Consider the following 21,552-nt stretch of genomic DNA (forward strand, 5'->3'; position numbering starts at 1 on the left):
GAACAATACAAAATTTGTAATTTATTTTATCAACTTTCCTTCTGACGATGCTGTCTGTGTTGAGCGCTCAGTGAATCTGCGTTCGACTACTCCGCCTAGGCTGCACTGTCGAGCGCAGATCCACTGAGCGCTCAACACAGACAGCATAGTCAGAAGGAAGAGCGCAGGGCAAGCTAGCGAGACAGAAGTTAAGCTCTCCTTGCAACATGGCAAATTGAACCTCCCCCACCCTCATTCAGATCTGGCGTTTGGAATTATTTTGGTTTTCATGTGACGTATGACCCTGAAGGTAAGCGCGTCATGGACTAAAGTAAAACAGTATGTTGGATGTGCCACGCAATGCTCAATTACATGGGTGGGAACTAGTGTGTTAGCGCAGTTAGCTCGTTAACGTGTTGGCCGTCTAGCCCCACAGGGGTAGCTCGTTAACGGAGATTTGCCGTGTTGTGGCGTTAACGTCATTTCAACGAGATTAACGCTGACAGCACTAGTGGGAACACAACGAATATGACTGCACATTTACTCGACATCATGGTGCCCCCCGCGACCCTGAAAAGGATAAGCGGAAGCGAATGGATGGATGCTTTGTAAAATGGAAATAAAACCAGAAAGCAATGATTTGCAAATCATAAAACCAATGTATTTTTCTCAAAATTATTTAACCTGAAATAAAAAGGTGCAAGAAAAGCCAGAAAGAGCATCTTAGAGATGCAGACCTTCTCAGAAACAAAGGAGGGCTGAGGTTTGCCAATCTACATAAACCTGGATCTAAAAAATGTGGAACATGTTCCTGAAAATAAAATGAAAGTCTTTATATAGCTCAGCCTTTACAGTATATCATCAAAGGATTTAGACAACCTGGAGAAATCTCTGTGCACAAGGCCAAAAATCAATATTGGATGCCCTCAGGTGGCATTCTCTGTGAATACAGTTCGCTGTGCTATCCACAGCAAACAAGCGGAAACTCTATGATGCAAAGAAGAAGCCAAATGTGAACATGATCCAAAAGAAAATGCCACTATCGTTTGGCCTAAGCTAATTTAAAATCGACTGAGGCAAAGTAGAAAACTGTTCTGTGGTCAAACAAATCGAAATTTGAAATTGGATTTGGAAAACATGGTGCCGGATCCTCTGGACTAAAGAAAAGAGAAATCATCTGGCTTGTTATCAGAGTTTTGTTCAGAAGCCTGCATCTCTGATGTTGCAGTTCAGACATTTTACAAATTGAAAATATTTGGTGCATACCACAAATGAAAATACCACAAAGAAGACCCATGGCTTCAATATTCAAGCAACCAGTCTACTCAGTTCCCACATATATAAGCTTACATAGTTGCAAACATTGCCCTGTCCCAACTTCTGAGACATGTTGCTGCCATCAAATTCCAAATTCCTTTTTATTTTTACCTTAAAGTTTTAGTTTTTATTTGCATTTTATACAGTGTCCCAAGTTTTTGGAACTGGTGTTGTAGTTAATAATTCTTGTGTGTGGTAGCAGGTGTAGAAGTAAAGAGATGAAAACTTAATAGGTAGATAACTCAGGGTAAGCCAAAGGGTTACCTCACAGCCTGAGGCCTCAGGGGGCCACAGGTCCAGTCTGGATGGGTGTAAACTTTTCATACTGCATGGGCTAACTAGCAGGGAAAGGGGAGCTGGCATAGAGAGCCTGTGTGGGGCTCTCTCAAATAGCTGAGGAGGAAAAAAGAAAGTTACAAACTGTCATTATCTGCAAAATAAAAACACAGAAGCAGCTGAATGATCGAACTCAATTACTGTTGAGTCTTTACTCTATTCAGTTTCAGCAGGTCATCTCTAACACAGTCCAAGCAGCTATCAGGATCCATCTGTCTGGCTGTGATCTGTGAGCCCTGGGTGATGATGTGTGTGAGTGAGCAGTATGTGATCTTTGGGCTCTCACAGTGCCAGGGGCTGGGGACATATGGCACCTGCTGCTTGAACATGTGGTAATGAGGGTGAGCATGTCTGAACAGACATTGTCTGCCTGTGTGCACACAAAGACTTGCTCCAAATTGTGGACGTAACATGAATACTAAAAACATTCCTTTTGTTTTTTTTTTAATGAACAACGGACTATTGGGGATATTATTAACCTTGTGTTTTCTTTACCTCCAATTCGGCAGCAATTTTCTCCCCCTCTCCCTCCTCTTTGTCTTCAGAAGCCAGTGTGGGAGGTGTTGATGACGGACGAGGGTTTTCGGACACGGTCCTCCTCAGTTTTATGTGAGGTTTCTGTCCCTCTGTCTCTTCAGATTCAGCCTTCTAGGGCCACAAGAACAAAAAGGGGTAAGAACTTGTCCAAAGTTGGTGTGAGAAGCTTGCAATTTTGTCTTAAATATATCAATAGGGGAATTTTAATATGATGACTTGTAGATTTGAGAATTAAAACACTGGAATTGTTAAATGCACTATTTTTTTCAGTTACCTTTATGCTTTTTCCAGGAATTAGTGGCTCCCCACTGCGAGTGGTCACACCGGGAGATGAGGGGAAACTGCGTCTAGGCGGTGGAGGTGGAGGGGACTTGGAGGGTTTCTCTGTGCGATACCGAGGTACTGTCAGCTCATCTGAAAACACAGTAACATGTCATTAGAAAGAATTATTACATTATTAACACAACACATTTAAAAACAATATCATGCCAATAAATCCAATTCAGCTTATGTATGGAGGAGTAAAGGTGAGGCTTTTAAAAATATGATCACTGTATCAACTGTAAAGCTTGGTGGTGGTAGCATCATGCTCTGGAGCTGTTTTGCTTCCAGTGGTACCAGCACATTGCACAAATCCACAGCTAGAGACAACTGGGTGTTCCAACAGGACGATGACCTCAAACGTGCATCAAAACTGGTTTTGTAGTGGATAAAACATTAAGCTTCTGGAATGGCTTTCCCAAATCTTTAAACTCAAAGAAATGGAAATTGAAAATTTTAAGCCAGGTCTGTGGCAAGAAAAAAACCCATTTGAAATAAACTCTATCAGTTCTACCAAGAGGGATGGCCAAATATCCAGCCAGAATTACACCATATGGTATGCTTTAGATACTTGTTGATGGCTACAACAAGCATAAAGTTGAACTGCAACTTTTAACCTTTAAAAGGAAAATTAACAAGTATTAGTGGAGTGTTTGTATATAACTGAGTATGTATATTTAATTCTGACCCTGTGTGAGGGTCAAAATACATTCAAATTAAATTCTTTAAGTCATTAAAGATGTATACTCTTCAATCAATCAACCCTGGAAAAAGAACAGTTTAAAGAAACAATTAAAAGCCCCAAATTACTATAATGTAAGCACAACCGTATGTTTTTAACATGCAGTTTAATAAACCGATTACATAACAGGGATTGTTTATTGAAGAATTAAAAATTAGATTCATTTAAAAAAAAAAAATGGATGCCATGAAACAAAACTCTGATCTATCATACTAATGCAGCCTGAGCCTCATCTCACCAGAGCCACGCCTGGACCCTCCCTCTTTCCCAGAAAGCTTGTGCTGGGGCTTGTTGGCACGGTGGTCTGGGGTCGCTGCCCCACTCTGGGGGGTCTGTGTTGATGGTGTGTTGGAGGAGGGCTTAATCTGCTTGGCAGCAAAATCCAAATCTGGAATAGCCTTCATTAGTTCAGCCTGGGTCTCTTCCAACAAACGGTTGATGTCCTGAGCACTGTACTGGGTTAGACTGGCCCGCTTCTCCTCCCAGTCCCGCTCTGCTGCCTGTGAAGTTGAGAGGTGGATGTCAGCAGTGTATGAACACAAAACTATAGTCATGCCTCACTGGTTTATTGGTTTGCATCACAAAGTATTTACAGCAGATGGTGAAAAACACGTAAATAAACAACAGAAATAATCCCTACCAGTCGGACCTCCATGGACAAAGCTTTGTCAGCAGCAGCACGACGCTCAAGCTCTTCCAGAGCTTTGCCCTTGTGGGGAACAGGAGGATGATTATCCTTGTGAAGGCCGGATGGGTTGCCATGTCCACGGCTGAGGCTGGTGTGAGGGCTCCAATTGGACAAGCTGTTGCCTCCCCCGAGATCATTGATGGTGAGCGGTGGGCTGGTGGGGATTTCAAAGTCTGCAAACTTTCGCAAGTCCTCGTTGTGCTTGGATGATGAACTAGTGAAGTCTTCTTGCTTCTTCCATACTCCCTCATTTGCTTGTCTAGCAAGACAGAAGAAGAATTAATTAATCAACATTTTTAAATGTAACACAAACAACAAACATGTATTATACAGATCTCGAAATGAAAAAGAATTGCAAATGCTAAAAAAAGACCCCAAACACTAAACGCTGAAGGATAAAAACTTCCACTGCTACTGAATGCATTTGCCAACTTACTGCTACCCAAAAGATGAAAGAAAAGAGCAACATTAGATGAGCTCTTTTATCACTGAGATTAATTAAGCCTGAGAGTGAGGCGCTTTTTGGACACAGGGCTGATTAGGAGATAGACAATGGCATGCTGAAGGAAAAAGTCCTTCAACGTCCTCTAGTCTATACTAACCGCAAAATTAAAACTGTTACTCATGTGACTAAAAAGGACATTCATCAGTGTGACATTCAATAATGCCAATTAAGTACAACAATACTGGAAGCTTGACTACACACTTAAATACTGCTTTTCTTCACACTTGATGGATTTAAATCACTTCTATATCTCTTAATGAACTCAGAACTCTGACTTAAAACAGCAAATGTTTAAGCATGAAAGTTTCTGATCTGGATCAACAACATTATCTAATAAATTTTCTTGGTCAAAGGCCTCTCTCGCGGCCTCATTTATGAAAATCCATAATGTTCTGCTGACACACCAGCACATAGGGGTGAAAACATTATGCCTTTGGCAGAGGTGCAAATGGAAAAACTGGGCTGACTGGAATTGATTACAAGTGGATACAGGTCAGTCAGTGTTCGGCATATTTAACAGCTTTCAGATCATACTTAAGAGCTTAAGAATTTACTGGACAAGTGCTTCCTTGTCAGTATTTAAAGGATTATTAAAATCTCAAACTCAGTGTAAAGACAGCTATTAGACTTTAATGTTGTTTTTTTTAGTGGAATACAAACAACCAAGTAGGTATTGCTGTGCTAGGTCATACTTGCGCATGGTAGCAAGGGTATCAGTTATAGTCTTGCATCGTTTTAACAGGGCATCAAGTCTGTGTGGCTCTTCCTTCAGGAACTTGACAGCTTCCACCTCCACCCGGAGCACCACCCGCATCTTGCTCTGCAGACCTGGAAATTGATCTTTAGGGGAAAGCAACAGATTAATACAGGGAGCCAACTGTGATCACACAAAAAATATCTATTACATTTGTCCAAAATGTTTTGTGGTAGGCAACCATAACCTTTTTCAATTTAGGTAAATGGTCACTGAGTTCATTGAGACAATGAGTAATCTGAGGGTGATTAAGTGCTACAGATTGGCTGTTCATGACTACAAGTTAGTCAGTGCATTGATGAGTAACTAGGGCGTTATAAATGGTCTGCCAGCATAAAGGGCTGTGTTTTCCTTTTTGCGCCAGTGTACAGTGAATCCACTAGAATGACTCACTTTTCAGCTCCGTGAGTGTTTCTCCCAGCTTTCTCAGAAGAGTGGCCTTCTCCTCCAGCTCCTGCACTGTCACCAGCTTGTGGTTGACAGACGACTCCTTCTGGATCTCCTCCACCGACTTCTCCAGGTCGCTGAGATGGAACAGACAGAAGGCTGAACACCAGGGATTCCTCCACCACACTTAGATTCGACTGAATATTTATCTCAAAATCGTGATATTCAAGTTTCAGCCATGCTTTTGCCAATAAACTGTCTCTCAATCAACTGGGAACTAGATCAACAGTTTGGGCAAGCTGAACTGGACCAGGTACAGATTAGTTTTCGAAAGTTTCATGCAGCAACTGAAGTAAGAAACTTTTAAAATAGCTATATAATATGATGCCTTCAAGAAAACGTAAACTACGCAAATATAAATTCATTAAGCGCTAATGTTGAGTTGATCTAGTCTGGTCCTCAAGACATATGATGAATAAAAATTCAGTGTATAATTAATCAAAATAATTGGCTGCCACCAGCCAGGAAAAGTACCAGACATCGATTAGCAGGGATCATCTAACAGTTCAACTAATTATTCTAAAATCCAAGTGCAGAAACGAGTGACATTCAATAAGTCTTCTTCGACTCACAGAGTGATCCAGCAAATTTCCACATACAAGACTGAAGCAGGTTATCTGATTATTAAATCTCAAGGTAGCTCTTTGCTCTCATTTTGCAGTCAGTTTAATTAGTTGTTGGACAGTCGTGTAACTCAGATCTTAATAAGCATCTTGCTCTGTGCCGGGCTTAATTATAGCGACAGCTTTATCCTATCAGTGTGTCGTAAAAGAGACATGAATTTTGCTATGTCTGATATAATTATAAAATACAAGTTAAAACGCATCTTAAACTACACAAATGTCAACCAGTATTCACCTACAGCACAAATTGCATTCATAGATTCTTCTATATTTGGAACCCCCTTTTTTTTTTAAAATTATCACTGGCTTCTATCATCAAGTGTGTACTGCTCAACAACTGTTATACACTGCACTGCCAAGAAACAAATCGTGTACTGTAACTGACTGGAGTTGCTGAATGATGAGCTCCTCCTCGTTGAGATATTTGAGTCTTTCTTCCTCCACCAGGAGGCGCTGCCTCTGGAGAGGATCCTCCTGTTTCCTCAGGGCATCAGTCACACGCACGTTCAGCTCCGCCTCTGTCCGCTTCAGCAGCGTTCGCACTGAATCCTGGTTCTCTAGCTGCATGAAAAAAAGCCACACGTTAAAAAACAACATCACAGAAATACACGTACACTCAGCAAATATTTGGAAATTAGCTGTGGGAATGTTAGCCTTCTTGGTCTTTGGAGCATTGCTTGCTGGCGTTATGAAAGCTGCTATTTCATTTATCACAAAATACTATCACATTAAGGAGGAGAACTGGAGCTGACTAAGGCTTTACAATGAAAACTTCAGCGATTTGCAACAACTGCACACCTTTTTCTACCTTGTCCTTGAAGGGTCAGGTTCTCTGGCATCTTTACTCCATGACCTTCCACATGAGAAGAACACTTAACTCTGTCCTTTAATGTATATTAATTTTCCAGTCAATATTAGTGAGTTTTAGCCTTCATGGTGTAATGAACAATATGTTCTTGAAACCACTGTGAGATGCAGCCAATACTTCGCTTTCTGCTGTCTGTATTTGCATTAGCATGTGCACACAATATTGTTCTAAACACAGAGGGCTGAAATACCCTGAGGAAAATGAAACAGATGCACCAAGCATGAACTCCACTTGCTTTCAGTGTTATGAAAGGAATATTCTACAGGACTATGCATGTAACACAACTCCCCAAGATGAAATCACCTAGTAAGCAAGAAAAAATGAATAATTGATTATTCTTTTGTTCCAGGAAGTGAAGCAAGACAACAATATCGCTAACATTTATAATTACCCAGTATTCCCTGATATACTGCCAGCAGCAGTGATGTAGATGCATGAGGCCAAAAGCAAGGAGTACAGTAACACATTAAAGAAAAATGTTTAATGCATCAAGAGAAATAGCATGCTCTGCTGCCTCTGTCTTGCTCAGTTGCCTGTCTCTACTTTACCCTCTTGCATAATTCATTCACATGTAAAATTAAAGCTGTTGGCCATCGGCACGGGCAGCAATATAGGCCCAGGTGCAGAGGTCACACTTGGGCACACTGACACGCAAACAGCAAACTGTTCTCTCTTCGGTGCATGACAACCATTGGTGTTTGGCTCGCCATCTCACTGTTTCGCTAGTTGAAAGCAGCCTTGCAACTGCTCTTACGGAACAAATAAAAGCACTACATGCCTATCATCTCTCACTTCCATTACTCAATTTTTCACTCCTTTTCCTGCAAGAAACTTCACTCCTCTGAAAGTGAGAGCATTTATCTCATCTCTTTCTAATTCCTCCTGCAGTAACCATGGCACCACTTCAAGCGGAGATAAATGAAACTCAGACAGAAAGGACTTAATTTCCACATTTCCAACTCTTCTTGTGGCTTTCTGTCTAATTCTGCATCTATCTCGACAGGTCTAAGGAGCGAAACGGAAAAGGATGCTCCAAACAAATGCTACTAGCACATCATTCACGCTGATCAAGATAATGCCAGTTCGCTTCAGTAAAAAATGGGTTTATCTCAACCCAGAAACAGTGTCCTGGTTTCTCTAAATAATCTACTCAGCATGCTGTCAACACTCTTCCTAAGGACTACTTCTTCAGTAGAAACTTGTTAATAACAACTGCTCACAAGACTGTGTAATATGCAGAGTCATCAGTAAAGTGTCTCAGGCGAGGCATGCTGCTGCTGATTTTTTTAGAGCGTACATTTGCAAAGCCTTGAGCAACACATACAAATACAAATAACCATTTGCATGTTATTAGGGTAGAGGTGGGGGTGTTAATAATTGTTCACCTTTTACAATTTGTTTTGATGAGTTACACCACTGTCACAGTGAATTTACATTTCAAAATATCGCATTAATATCAGATGTCTGTTTCTTTTTATCCTTATTACATATTTATATGCATTTGCTTTTCTGCTGTGCAATAACAACAATATAACTAACAAAAAAGATGAAAGAAAACATTATTTTCCTCCATAGGGAGGAGGACTAGATGTGTCCAGATAAATTTTATGTAGTTCTTACATAGTGGGATTCATTACACAACCACAGAGAGCTCGGTTCACAAACACAGAGTGCCATTGGCAGCTACGATAATCATTTAGATGAGACAGGAAACATTAAATATAAACTCGAATATCAAAGGTATATTTAGGAAAACAAACGGTGTTCGTAGAGCTAGACAATAACCAGTTTTCTAATCTGAAAGGACAAACCAATTAAAAACATTTAATCGTGGATATTAAATACCTGGATCTTGCGTAGCTGGTTGAGCTGTTTGCGCAGGTCGCTGGCGTTTTGCTGCAGACCGTGAAGATGGAGCTGCATCTGCAAGCGACCAACGCTGTTCACCTGGATTGAGTTAGAAGGTGGCGGCGGCATCAGAGCTAGAGGTGCCGACGGTGTATTTGCTGCCAATCACAGAGCAGGAAACGGGGGTCACCGGGAGGTCGTTGGGAAACAAAGCGGTTAGTTTGTTGGGTTATGCTCCGGTGAGAGTTGCAGCCAGCCAGCATCACACAGTAAAACAATAACACAAATACACACTTGCCATAAAGGCCAAAAAAATTACATATACAGAAACTCTGGGCGCACACACACAGAGGATATAGTGTGTGAATACAAAAAAGTCCCATATTCACAAAACTCTAATTGCCCAGTGGGAGAAATATGAGCTCATGCTATTAGTAACCCATAGAGAAGTGCAATTAGTCTATTCAGCAGTGACACACAGGGATAACCATGCTCTTATCTGAACATAGGCCTTTGTGAGTATGGTCATTGACCCACCAGATATTCTACCACATATTCACACACCCTCACAAAGGAGTTTTCCACTGTCTGCCAAAACAAACCTCTGAAATTCGCAAAGGAATAACCAAGCAGAAATTTAAAAAGTAGAGACAGACAGAACGAGGGGAGTCTGCGTTCTGGGAAACCAACCAGGAGATAAATAGGAGAATATACACTGCCAGCTACCCAGCAACACCACACACCCATACAGAGGTCAGGGAGCAATGAGAAATGTCTGGAAGGAGTAAAAGGGTGATAGAGTAGGAGATGGAAACTACCTTTCTTCTTCTGTCGTCCGGCTGGAATATAGAAAGAGTGAGCCAGTTACCAAGAAATTAATGAGTAGCAGAGAGACAAAGAGGGAGAGGAAAGTTTAGATTTACAGAATGGTGATCCCGGAGAACATTTTATTGACTATAGCAGAGACAATGGCTGTGATGATGGCATAAGTCTTATGGCAGTGATCCAATGCATGAGGAAGCTTCAAAGACAACAGGGTTATAAAATTATGGAGAGACAGGAATGACTAGTATCAAAGGGATGCATCCAGTGTACCTATCGGGGTACAAAAGCTGAAAAGCTCCTGTCAGTATTTAACAAAATCTATGATTAAATATTTATTTCTTATATAGAATATCTGATATTTTGAAAAATACCTTTGAACACAAAATTGAATTTACATGCCGCCAGCAGAGACAGTCACAAGTGAAGGAATAAACCTTCCAAAGACTTCAAAGCTGTCTTATTTCCTCTTTCTGGAGGTTATGTTTACAATTTGGCATCTCAGTTTATTTAACACATTTCACGAGCTGTCACCAGGTATATTTTTCAATCTCTGACAGATCCGTCTAGCATTTCGCCTCTGCTTCCCTGTATTTGTACTTAGCAATGCAAAAAAAACTTTGCGGTACAATCTCAAAAGAACCAAAGAGTAATTTTCTCATCTGACCGAGCTTTAACAATTCTATTAACCCGATTTGATGCTTGATTTGATGCTTAATTTTGATTATCAAATGATATATTAGACATTTTAAATTAAACTCTTCCACTTAAGAAGCGACAGAAAAGCAAAGACAGTCAAAGAGAAAAAGAAAAAAGAACTATGAAGGAGGTGGAAATGTAATGTCTCAGAGAGTGTCCAAAGAGACTTTAACACTGAACTCACTTGGTTCAATTAAAATAAACACTGGCAAGTTTTCCTGCGTAATGCAGTTAGTTTTGGATAGCTAGAAGAAAAACTGTCCATGAGAATTATTATGACTTCATAAGCTAAATCTGCTGTTAGATTTGCAATGCTTATAATAAAAAATGCACAGCCAGTGTAGGATCGCTATTTACGATACATGGAAGTATTACCATATAACCTATCATACCACTGATTTATTAAAGATATTTCATCTGACTCAGTGTATTATGCACTATATTTGGCCCATTAACATGTCAATATACATTCCCACTAGAGCAAAAATGAAATAAAATTCTTTGAATTCTGCTTGGGACAGGACACTATTACTGTTTATGTAGATAAACATGTTTAAGTTCCAGGGTCAGAGTGTATAACTACATATTCACATGCAGTTTGATAGCTAACACATTGTTTGAACAATGCTGGAGTAGAACTAAAAGTTCCAAACAAACAATTACCAATGCTACATTTCTTAACTTAACCTCTTATCCGCCCTCTTGTAAGAAAGTTACCAAGTTGGCATATATTAGTCTTAAACCAGGAAGTCACCGCCATTGCTAGTTTGTGTACATTCGGGTGCGTGCACAGGGAGCAGGGAAATCGAGCCATAAAAGTATTCTAAACAGCACAGGAAAGGATTAGTAACGGTTGGGTTCACAGGTAACAATTACGCTGCTTTACTCACTTCCAGTGGCGGAGCCATCACTGTTGGTTTCAGTCTTCTCGCTGGAAGAGAAAGGTAATGGCCGTGAAAACTCCGTCCCTTGGTCTGGAGGGCAGCCCGCCATCATGCAGAGACGCAGCAGGCCACATCTGAGGATCAACGGCCACAGGGCAAGGCAATTACAGTGCTAACACTAGAAGCACCAGTGCTGGATACTATCAGACTGATTACATTAACAAGTTGTCACCTTTTTAATGAAGTCTACTGCATATGTGAGAGTAAAGTGCCCTGATAACAATGGTCAGTGTAAGGAATCAAAATCTACTGAAAGACTCTAGGAGATGTCTGTATTTATCAGTGCACTGATCAGCATTGTGCCCTGTGGCTAATGTTTAGTGCTCTGAATTTGTGCTGTGCTCACACAAGGTAATGCACCACTTCACAGCTATGGAGCTTCTAATGGCTCTCATAATAGATAATAATCCTGTCAATCATCCTGTTTTTGTGTCCAAACTAATGCTGTATCTGTGACTTTCAGAGGGTTAATGGGCTGTAATGGAGAGTCTTACGTGCTGTCACTGTCTGGTGCTCTGGTCAGCACACTCTGGACGAGGCCAGTCAGACTGGCTATCTGCTTCTCCATGGCCTCCATACGCTCCAGGCGATGATCCCTGCGAAAATAACAAACAGCACATCTGTGAAACAAAACACTGAACTCAACACAAACGAAGAGCTGAAAAAACACTTGGAATTCTTTGCAAACAGAAAAATATTTGTTCTTAGGGGTGTGAAATATGCAAATTTGAATAGGAGATTGTTAAACATGAATTAATAATATCTGTAAAATTTTATCAGGCAGAGAAAATATGTAACTTTGAGGGTTTTGTTTTTGTTTGTTTGCTTTTTTCCCCTGATGCACACTGCATCAGAAGATACAATAAAATACATGAATAAAAACAGGAAAACATTCACACTGATTCTTACTGACCTGCTACTGTCAGAATCTTGCCCAGATAACGAAGACCCAAAACCAGATGTGGTGCGGCTGCCCTCTCCAGGTCCAGCTGTTATACACAGAGGATCAGAACTGGAGCTGGGCCTGGATTTCGGGCTCTCCACAAACACAGAAGAAGAGGCAGAGTCCTTGCGGAAACTCTGTCTGACAGGTGAGGCTCTGGGTGTGCTGGAATAAGAGTCCCTGTCCCTCAGCTGCATGTCAGGGATTTTCTGTGGGGATGACGGTGGCATGCGAAATCCCATGCCCAGAGTGGCAGAAGAGTATGTGTCTGAGTATAGTGAACCTCCAGGCTTGTAGAGCGAGTCTTCCAGGTCTCCCTGGAGAGCAGCAGCTGAGTAGGTGCTGAGGGAGCGCACAGAGCCACGTCGGTACAGGCCAGCGGAAACAGGGAAGCTAAAGGGGTCTCCGATCGCAGCTAATGACTGGGTGGAAGCGATGCTGAGGCGGCCTTCGTGCATCAAGCTGTAGGGATCGGCATATAGCCCCTCATTTTTCATCAGTGCCATGTTTTTAGCAGAAACCTCTTCATCAGGCTTGACATCGCGGCGCTCCAGGATGGCACTAGGTGAAGGGGAAAGACCTGCGTTGGCACCATGGCCGGCTGAGGGATGGTGTGGGTGTCGGGGCTGATCATGTTGGGGATGGGATCCACCGAAGGATGGAGCACGGCCCCCGCTGTAGGAGAGGCGTGAGCGAGAAGGAGACCCAGAGGATGCTGAGGCGGTGGAGGAAGGAAGGGTATTTAGGCGGCGAGTTGGGGAGGAGTCGCGGGAAGAGTAGACCATTTCCCTCTGAAATGAACAAAGAGGGATGAGAGTTACCATGGAGACCAACAGATGAGTGTGCTGTGATTCCCATGCTTATAATGACTATGGCTATGACTTGGATCTAGCTGACACCAGACAAGGTGTCAGGATCTGCAGATGCCAAAATATGATGATAAATTTGTTAAACAACGAGACAAATTATTGGTCCAATGGAAGAGATCAGAAATGCTGCCTGTGATTTTGTTTATTAGACTAATGATAAAAGGAATAAAATTGATTGTGTCTATTCTAAATGGAAAGAATCTGCGAGGCAAAACAAGACCATGTAGTCTTAAATCTGTATCTTTATCTACAGCAGGATGATAACATGATGCAAAAGCTCATTCAACCTGAAAAGCTCTGAACGTTTCTTCACGGAGCTCTTCTTCCCTGCATTTTGTCTAGTATATTATTGTTAAACATGCCCCAGTGCTATCTTTAACTTCACCTCTGGCTGTGTTCCCCTGCTGCTAATTTACTCCTGTTGTGATTTTTCTAATTTCTGAACCTTTTAACTGTCAAATAGTCTGCTTTTCCTAGTCGCATATCTACTTTTCTAACTTAAGTCATTCCTGTTTTCATTCATTCTCAGCATCATAGCAAACAGTTTATTGCAGAGAATATATTAGACAAAGACAGAGTAATCTGTGATGTTTAGCCTTTGTAACCAGGGATAAATTTATTTATATACACTGAAAAACCATGGCATTAAAACTAAGCCAAACCCTGTATTCCTTGACCAGTTGACAAGTGGTTTCTGATTTTCAGTGGAAGAAACTGGACGTACCAAGAATCGCAAACACTAACTAACCACTGAGAGGTACTGAAACTTTAAAAAGTGCAGTAAAAACTACCTCCAGCCTGCAAGATTGGGGCTTTAGCAATAGATTTCACAGTGACTGTGAACAACCACTGGCAACCAGTCAAGGAATACTTATTTTTCCTAATCAACTGTTGCCAACTGGTTGCCAGGTGGTCACCAGCTGGTCTTTAGGCCTATGTGGCTACTTTTTGATGTTTTTGTGGTGTACACATACTCGTTGGCCACCCCTTCCCCTCTTTTTCCATGTCAACTTCTTGTATAAAATGTTTACGTAAACAAGCACAGTACATGCACAGAAATCATTTTTCATTCTCTGTTTGCATGGTTAACAAGAGTTGTATTCTTAGTATTTTGTGAATAATGCAGATTGTAAGCATAGTTTTGTATAAAAAAAACTAAAAAAAAAGATCTCCCTCAGGCTCCCTTGATCTTTACTGAAGCAGAAATAGCTTTGAATGTTAAAATATGCTCATTTCACACAGGAACATTGTTCTCTGGTGTCTGCACAGCAACAGATGGCCTACTTGAAGATAAGAAAATACATTTCCAGGAGGAATACCTGTTAAATTACTAACCTGAATATACTGTAATAGCCTGTAATAGTCAAAGTAGCCACTAAAATAATAAAAATAATAAAACAAGGCACTATTACCTTACCAAAAAGGCACCCCATTATGGTTTTCATTGACAGTTCAGTTGTCAAACTTGCCAGAGATCAGACATGAATTTTGTTCTGTGAAATAGCAGAAACAGGCTGGCCTTTTCACCTCCCAGCTCCATTCTGCTTACCCTCAAGTCCCCGTTGGCCAGGTGTGCGGCAGCGGGATAAGAAGCATAGATGGGTTCTTTGCGGTAAATCTTGATGATGCTGCGATCCTGAATGTCTCTGACATCCTCCAGCTCGTAGAAGACATTACGGGCCTCGTCCTTGATCAGGATGGCTGTGTTGGGTGACTTCAGCATACCTGCTGTCAACTTCTGAGGGAACATGTGCACGATGAGAGCATGCAGCGTATCCAGGCTGGTGAGCTCATGGGTGATGTGCACCCGACGCGTCTCATCTCCATATTGCAGAAACAGCACGCCTAAAAGAAAGCGATGAAGGAGAAGGTGGCTGAGTCAGAAGATGCTGGCTTTAGTGGATGGAGAGAACTAGCAAAGACATTTTGTTGGCTGCAGCTGAAATGATACAAATGTTCTGACTCTTGAGATACGAAATCTAGATAACTTTTCTCATCAGATGTCAACATGATTAATGGCTAAATGAGTACCAAACCCACTCTTATTTTCTTAATGTTAGATTAGGATTGTGAGAGCTAGTTGAGAACTCACAGATAATGCACAAAGATGCATGCACAGGCTGAATTTTTTGCAAGGTTTTCTTTTTGAGTATTAGTTGCCCCATCTATGAATAATTAAACTCCAAAACATCCCAACTTCATAAAAAGCTTTCAGCAGATTCTGCAACGATCATATAAATAAAGATGTGTTTGACGCCTGACTAACCTGAAAATTCATCTTCATACACCATGGGACAAACAAAAAGTCATACACCATGGGACAAACAAAAAAGAACAAACAAAGCAAAGAAAGACCAAGAGTTAAAAGTCAGGCAAAATTAAGTGTCAGTTAATACTGCAGACAAGTTGGGAAGAGAAGAAAACAAAGACAGTAGTTAGTGTAGAGACAGGGGAGACAGGCAAGCCTGGTGTGTCACTTTTGTTTGAACTTCTTATTCAGGAATGCCCTAATCAGGTATAGCTCTTTAATTTTACACCCACTTCTTTCACCTGCGCAAGGTAACTCCACACCTTGCTCTTTATGAATCTGCACCACCTTCACATTAATCCTCTCTACACTCCCAAGGCCCTTTTAATGTAAAACTGTCCTTGAATGTTCTGCTTGCACACAAGGATATACTTAATCCAATACAGTATGAACTCTGTTACAGTTAAATGAAATGTCACTAAAATACCTATCCTAAGAAAAAAAATATCTATGTTTTTTATTCCATTCTAAAAACTACAAGACATTTTTGAGCTCACAGGGAGCGTACTGCATCGACACTGAAAAACAAAGTCATACTTTATCAGGTTTGAGTGTTCTGTACATTTTTATAGCAGGTCAATTAGACTAAAGACTGTAAATTCGGTGTGAATAAAACACAATTCCTTCAATTCCTTGTAAGCACAGTGGTTCCCTTCACCAGCTACATGAGGTAAAGAGAAAGCTGCCTTGAGTCCAGCTGGTATGCAGTGATTTTAACCTGGAGATCGTAGCTTATTCTGGCTGGCTGAGCGGGACAGCGGCAGACTCTGGCGAAATCGGTTCATCCGGTTAAACCCAATGGGGATGTCGGCTTCTGACATAGTCTCCAAGGATTCAGCGGAGGCAAAAGAGAGCTTGGCAGCCTGGTCGGCAAGACCAGACTGGGTAGACTGGGAGTGGCGTGGACTGCGGCTCTACAGAGAGAAAAGGGACAGATTAATTCACTGTGAAGTGAAACTGAAGTGGAAAGAATGGATTGGACGGGGCTAGTGGTGTAAGAACAACTCAAAAACAGAAAGCAGGCACACAGTGAGACACCACACAATGAAACACCTAACAAGATTATTGAAGCCCTGACAATGGTTAAGCTAGCAGCCATTTACAAAGAATTACTGGCGTCACAGTCTCTGACATTAGTTGAATGGTGCAGCAACAAAACATTATATAGCTGTACTCAGTTGGCACAGAATGCCAGGACATCAGCCTTTATGAATCACTTGTAAGGAGACGTATTAAGCAGAAACTCAGAAAAAGTTAGTGAGACTTTGCACACCTCCCACACGCTCTCATACAAACTTGTCCGTTTGCAGCTACGAACTTTAAATGAATGCTTGTGGGATGGGAGGAGAAGCTCATGCAAATCCCAGGCTGTCACTGTGGGTTTATCCTGCTGGCCTATGCCCAGGCGTCTCTCACTGAAAGACTGTTAGCGCAGCTGGGGCTGAGCTCACTGAACTGTCTCTCTGATCCCCCACCGCTGCAGAGTCTCCTCCAGCTCAGAGGCTGCTGTAATGAGCTCCCAGAATGCTGTCTGCTCATTGTTTGGACGGCAAAAGCAAATGCATCTTTGGCCACAGCACAGGAGCCATTCCTGTCTCATCCTCCTTGAACCACGAGCACACCAGTCATTGTGTTCGCTTAGAACAGTCCTTTCTAAGAATTTCCCTGTCTTCCTTTCGCTGCCTAAGTCAAGCAGCAGCATGGATCTACTGCTCCTTCCATTAATGTGGTATTTAATTAATGGGATACTGACAGAAGCAATATGGAGGGCCATATCTGCGCTCATTAAGTCTCAGCAGTGGGTTGTTTGAATTCATTCATAAACACACAACACTGCACAGAACACACAACCACTGTACATCCATTTATGGTTTTGTTAATTGGGTAATAAGCCAGGAAAGCATGCTGAACAAGAAATGAAAGATGCAAACAGAGAATACTTTCAATATGGATTTTTTTTTTCAAAATAATCAATTAACTACCTAATCAGTAAAATGAAAAAATAGCAGGGAAGAAATCCATCTCAATATCCCAGACAGAGAATTTCAAAAGGGTGGGTTTTGTTTTTACCAAAAGGCAGCATGTGACAGTATACTGTCACAGTGGGCAAAATGAATGTAGCACAAGATTAATTTTTTTTAGCCTTGCAGGTGGCACAGTTCAATGGATGGCAATGTCACCCTGTCAGATAGTCGATCGACCACCTCGGTGCATACTCAGCTTTTAGATCGATTGCTACAGAATTTTGCACTGATGATCATAGTTCAATTTGTCCAACACTACCAAGTGAACACCAGCCTAGCTTTAGCTTTAGTAGATATCCTTAATATGTAGATGCAAATGATAATAAACGTTGCAGTACTCATGCAACTCAATGAGATAAATCTTTTTTACTTATTAAACTTCTGGGAATCGAGTAATTATTCCAGTAGGAAATGGAATAACCAAACAGCAATATATGGGACCTTATATCATGTTAGGTACTGCAGTCATTGGTAATTTGGTCTTTTAATTAGCTGCTGCATGCATTCACGTGTATGTTTACAAGACAAGTTACAAACCTGCAGCAAGACTAAAAATCCCAACGACCATTTTTTATAATGTAACCTTACATTCCTTTTGCCACCATCATACATAATTCAATCACGCAATCATACACAGTGAACCAAACCAGTGATGGTAGCGGCAGACAGTGTCTGAGCGCACTGAGAAACTGCGATGCTGACAGATAACCCACACCATGTTTTCTAATAGGGTCATTTATCTAAGCTGTGACCACACCGAGGAACACAGCCAACAGCATCACAGAGGAGGAGGAGGAGCCCACACTGTAGCTTGCCTCATTCTGGCCAGACCATCCTACATAGGGACATTAAGGGGTGAGGAGGGTTGGGGGATCAAAATAAACCCTGGAGATTTTATTTACGTTTCCACTGTTTTAGGAAGCAAAAGTTGTGATTGAAATGTTGAAACGTGCTTTCGGTGTAATACAAGCTGTTTGATGTGAGTCTAAGAAGCTATGATTAGCAGACTGGCAACACTGGTGAACAGTCATCCCAGCTCTGAGGTAACAGCAGTATAATTCTTGGGCTTCGTGCACTTGCCAGACTACTATGTAGGCTGGAGTTATTTATACATGACCTTACATCAAAATAACCAGTTGTAATTTTTACACTTTACAGGCTAAACAGTAAAAAGGTTACTTACTGAGCTAAAAGGTACTGATTTGTAGATTTTTGTTACTTTTTAGAATGAACCAGTGTAGTGAGGTGTGCTACTGATAGTGATGTTTTCATATATACTTTACATACATGAGACGGATAGCAATCTTCTCAACTAACTCTTGTTAAGAGAATGAATAATCATATTTCCTAACTATTACATTTTTTAATGTTAATTTTTGCTAGACTATTTGTAGACTACACTTGACGTTCTAAATGCCAATAAAGAAGGAGGATGATAAAAAGCAGTTTTTGGACTCTGTGCTTAACAAATTCAGGTGTTTAGCCAACACAGAACAGGTGCTGAACCAGCCGTCTAAATGAAATATTACTCAGTAAAAGTAACACCCAGGAGCTGATTTGGCAAAGAAATGCAGCTTTTTCTATGAATGGGAATATGAGCAACTCTGAACTACAGCTTGACTCATTCTAGCTGTCCTTGTTAGAATATAATTTTAAAGCGAAATAACCCACTGAGCTTTCTAGGAAATGGAAATGGGAGAGTATGATCCTGTATGTCTGAACTAGCTTTCCTGTCATCTTTTTAAACCCAAATTTACCTCCTTATTCACCCTGTATTCTCTCCACAACTCCTTTCAACATGCTGCAAAAACAAGACAATGAAATCCCCATGTATGACTGGGTGTAAGATTACTGCCGCTGTTGTTACATGTGGTTTTACTCAGATCGTCTTATTACAACAGTCCCCAAACATTGACTTCCATATTGGTGGTTTATGTGATATGTAAACTGAAAATGTCTCACCGCGGTAATTTTGCATTGTAAATAATATATGTGAATGCACCATCTGGTCATGCATCTGGTGCTGCTAGAAATGCCAGCGTTACATCACGGTGTTCACAGCCTTTGAGGAAAACTGGTTTTACCTCCTCATTTTTCCTCCACACCCTCCCACCGTCCACCCCCTTCCCTACACCTCAACCTTTTTTTTTAGACTTTTTCCAACAGCACTCAATTACTGTTGCAATCTCCACACTGCTATAAGGGCATTGCAGAAGAGAGGAACAAGAGGAGAACAGGATGATCTTACATGTGAATAGAGTGGAAAGTGGGACAAGGCAACCTAAGGCTACAAACTGCATTAAACTCATTGCAACCTCCCACCATGTCTTTTCTTGTTTCTTGCTTGTAGACACTAGCATGCGTGCATACACACAGACACACACACACACACACACAATGGTCTACTCTGCTTTAAGGTCAAAAGCCTTGTAGCCTTGGTATATGGCTTTCTATGTTTGGGGGAGCATTTCTCATCAAACTCCATCTTGTACTTCAGGGTCGTCTTATTTAGACTGCAAACTAGTTGTCAGATTTTTTATCTCTTCTTCAATAAAAATGGTGAACTTCACTTCAGCCACAGAATGTTTTAATCAGGCATACTGTAATTAAACTTCTGGGGCGATCAAAAAATGAATGCATCTGCAAAGTTATCTCTCTGTGAAGATTACATTTAATTTAAACCCTGAACTTGTTTTCTGATATTGTGCTCAGTTTGAGGTGGTTGATGCCTGATTAACTAACTGCCTGAAGGTTCAGTGATCTGGCCATAAAAGTGAAGTGAGCTTGTTTTAAAAATTCTGGAGTATATTTTGAACTTGAAACCCCCTCTGTGTCCTTATATATTCCTATTTTCCTCTTGTTCATAACATAACATGTAGAATGTGAATAAATATGAACCGTGTGATGCACAAGCTTAAGTTAAGAGGAGTTCATGTGCGAGGTGTCGGCATTGGCTACGATACAGCTGAGCATCCAACAAGACAAGAAAATGGCTGAACTACACTGCTGTAACAGTCTAAAACCAGAGGCTGGCTTATTACATGATGGTTGCTGCCAGCCTCTTTCTAATCTTTTCTGCAAGAGCAGTAATTCTCCTCTTAAGTGACATTAAATTCTGTTGGATTTGAAAATTACTATACATAAAAATGCCAAACACAGCTTGATGTGAGTGAAGCCTTTGGTTCCCGAGGTGTAAAATCTTTAAATTGCAAACCTCACACCTTGTCCACATCTCATACTTTTTTCCCCCCACCAGCTTATTTTGTTCGCCCCTCCTAATAATATCTTTATCTTCCCTGGATGCTTCTGTGTGTCTTAGCCTCCAGTGATATGTCCTCCTTTCCCACCTTTTATCCCCTGTCACTCATGTGTCCTCCTTTAATTCTTACTCGACTGCTTTGTGTGAACATATCTGCTTCCCCCTCAGTCTCTGGCAGCAGAGGCCAAAGCCACATCCAGGTACATCTCTCGTGTTGTTTCTGTCTACATCTTGAGCATTTTTAATGTTTTTCCTCCACCCACAACCTGGCTCTTTTCCCACACAAAAAAAGTTCACAGCTCTCACTTTTAGAAAATGGAGAGAAAACAGTCCCCTAAATCGATCCATCTCTCACATCCATTTGGCTCTACTTGCTTTTTTCCGTTATTATAGCTTTTCATCTTTGTAGCCAATCTCCTGGACACACAGTCCCCCAATACTCTCAGAATCCTTTCTCTTTAGAATACCAGGAATCATCAATGCATGGAACAAAATGCTTTGTAAAATTGCTATAAATTGTAAGTTGTTGCAATAGGTTTGCTTATAAAAGAGGGTGAGAATAACGCAGTGTTCCTCAAGACACCATATTATAGCTGAGAGTGTTAGGTGGGTTTCTGGCCGAGAGAAACAGCAGTTTTGAAACTTTGACAGTTTCATGTCAGGGATATGTTCAGTCATGCGTCACCCACAACTTGTTAATTAGACTTAAAAATGTGTCT

The 21,552-nt window shown here is 41.1% G+C and overlaps 1 protein-coding gene across 3 annotated transcripts in view; it reads right to left on the minus strand.

Annotated features, from left to right (window-relative positions):
- si:ch211-278a6.1 (SRC kinase signaling inhibitor 1) overlaps window positions 1-21,552 on the minus strand; it is a 121,047-nt gene that overhangs the window by 26,038 nt on the left and 73,457 nt on the right. For 2 of the 3 annotated variants that reach the window (XM_042218607.1, XM_042218608.1), the window contains exons 5-19: window positions 16,269-16,464; window positions 15,509-15,520; window positions 14,792-15,087; window positions 12,344-13,164; window positions 11,925-12,026; window positions 11,377-11,504; window positions 9,784-9,804; window positions 8,963-9,123; window positions 6,635-6,810; window positions 5,573-5,703; window positions 5,118-5,265; window positions 3,873-4,179; window positions 3,471-3,732; window positions 2,444-2,583; window positions 2,128-2,280 (exon numbers count right to left, since the gene is read on the minus strand). In XM_042218607.1, coding sequence (XP_042074541.1) covers window positions 2,128-2,280; window positions 2,444-2,583; window positions 3,471-3,732; window positions 3,873-4,179; window positions 5,118-5,265; window positions 5,573-5,703; window positions 6,635-6,810; window positions 8,963-9,123; window positions 9,784-9,804; window positions 11,377-11,504; window positions 11,925-12,026; window positions 12,344-13,164; window positions 14,792-15,087; window positions 15,509-15,520; window positions 16,269-16,464 — 3,054 coding nt within the window. Of the gene's footprint in view, window positions 1-1,560; window positions 1,690-2,127; window positions 2,281-2,443; window positions 2,584-3,470; window positions 3,733-3,872; window positions 4,180-5,117; window positions 5,266-5,572; window positions 5,704-6,634; window positions 6,811-8,962; window positions 9,124-9,783; window positions 9,805-11,376; window positions 11,505-11,924; window positions 12,027-12,343; window positions 13,165-14,791; window positions 15,088-15,508; window positions 15,521-16,268; window positions 16,465-21,552 lie in introns of all 3 variants that reach the window. The other variant, XM_042218606.1, reaches the window with a different exon arrangement.

Source organism: Haplochromis burtoni, unplaced genomic scaffold (assembly GCF_018398535.1).
Source record: "Haplochromis burtoni strain Fernald_Lab_line unplaced genomic scaffold, NCSU_Asbu1 Contig_21, whole genome shotgun sequence".
Taxonomy (NCBI): Eukaryota; Metazoa; Chordata; class Actinopteri; order Cichliformes; family Cichlidae; genus Haplochromis; species Haplochromis burtoni.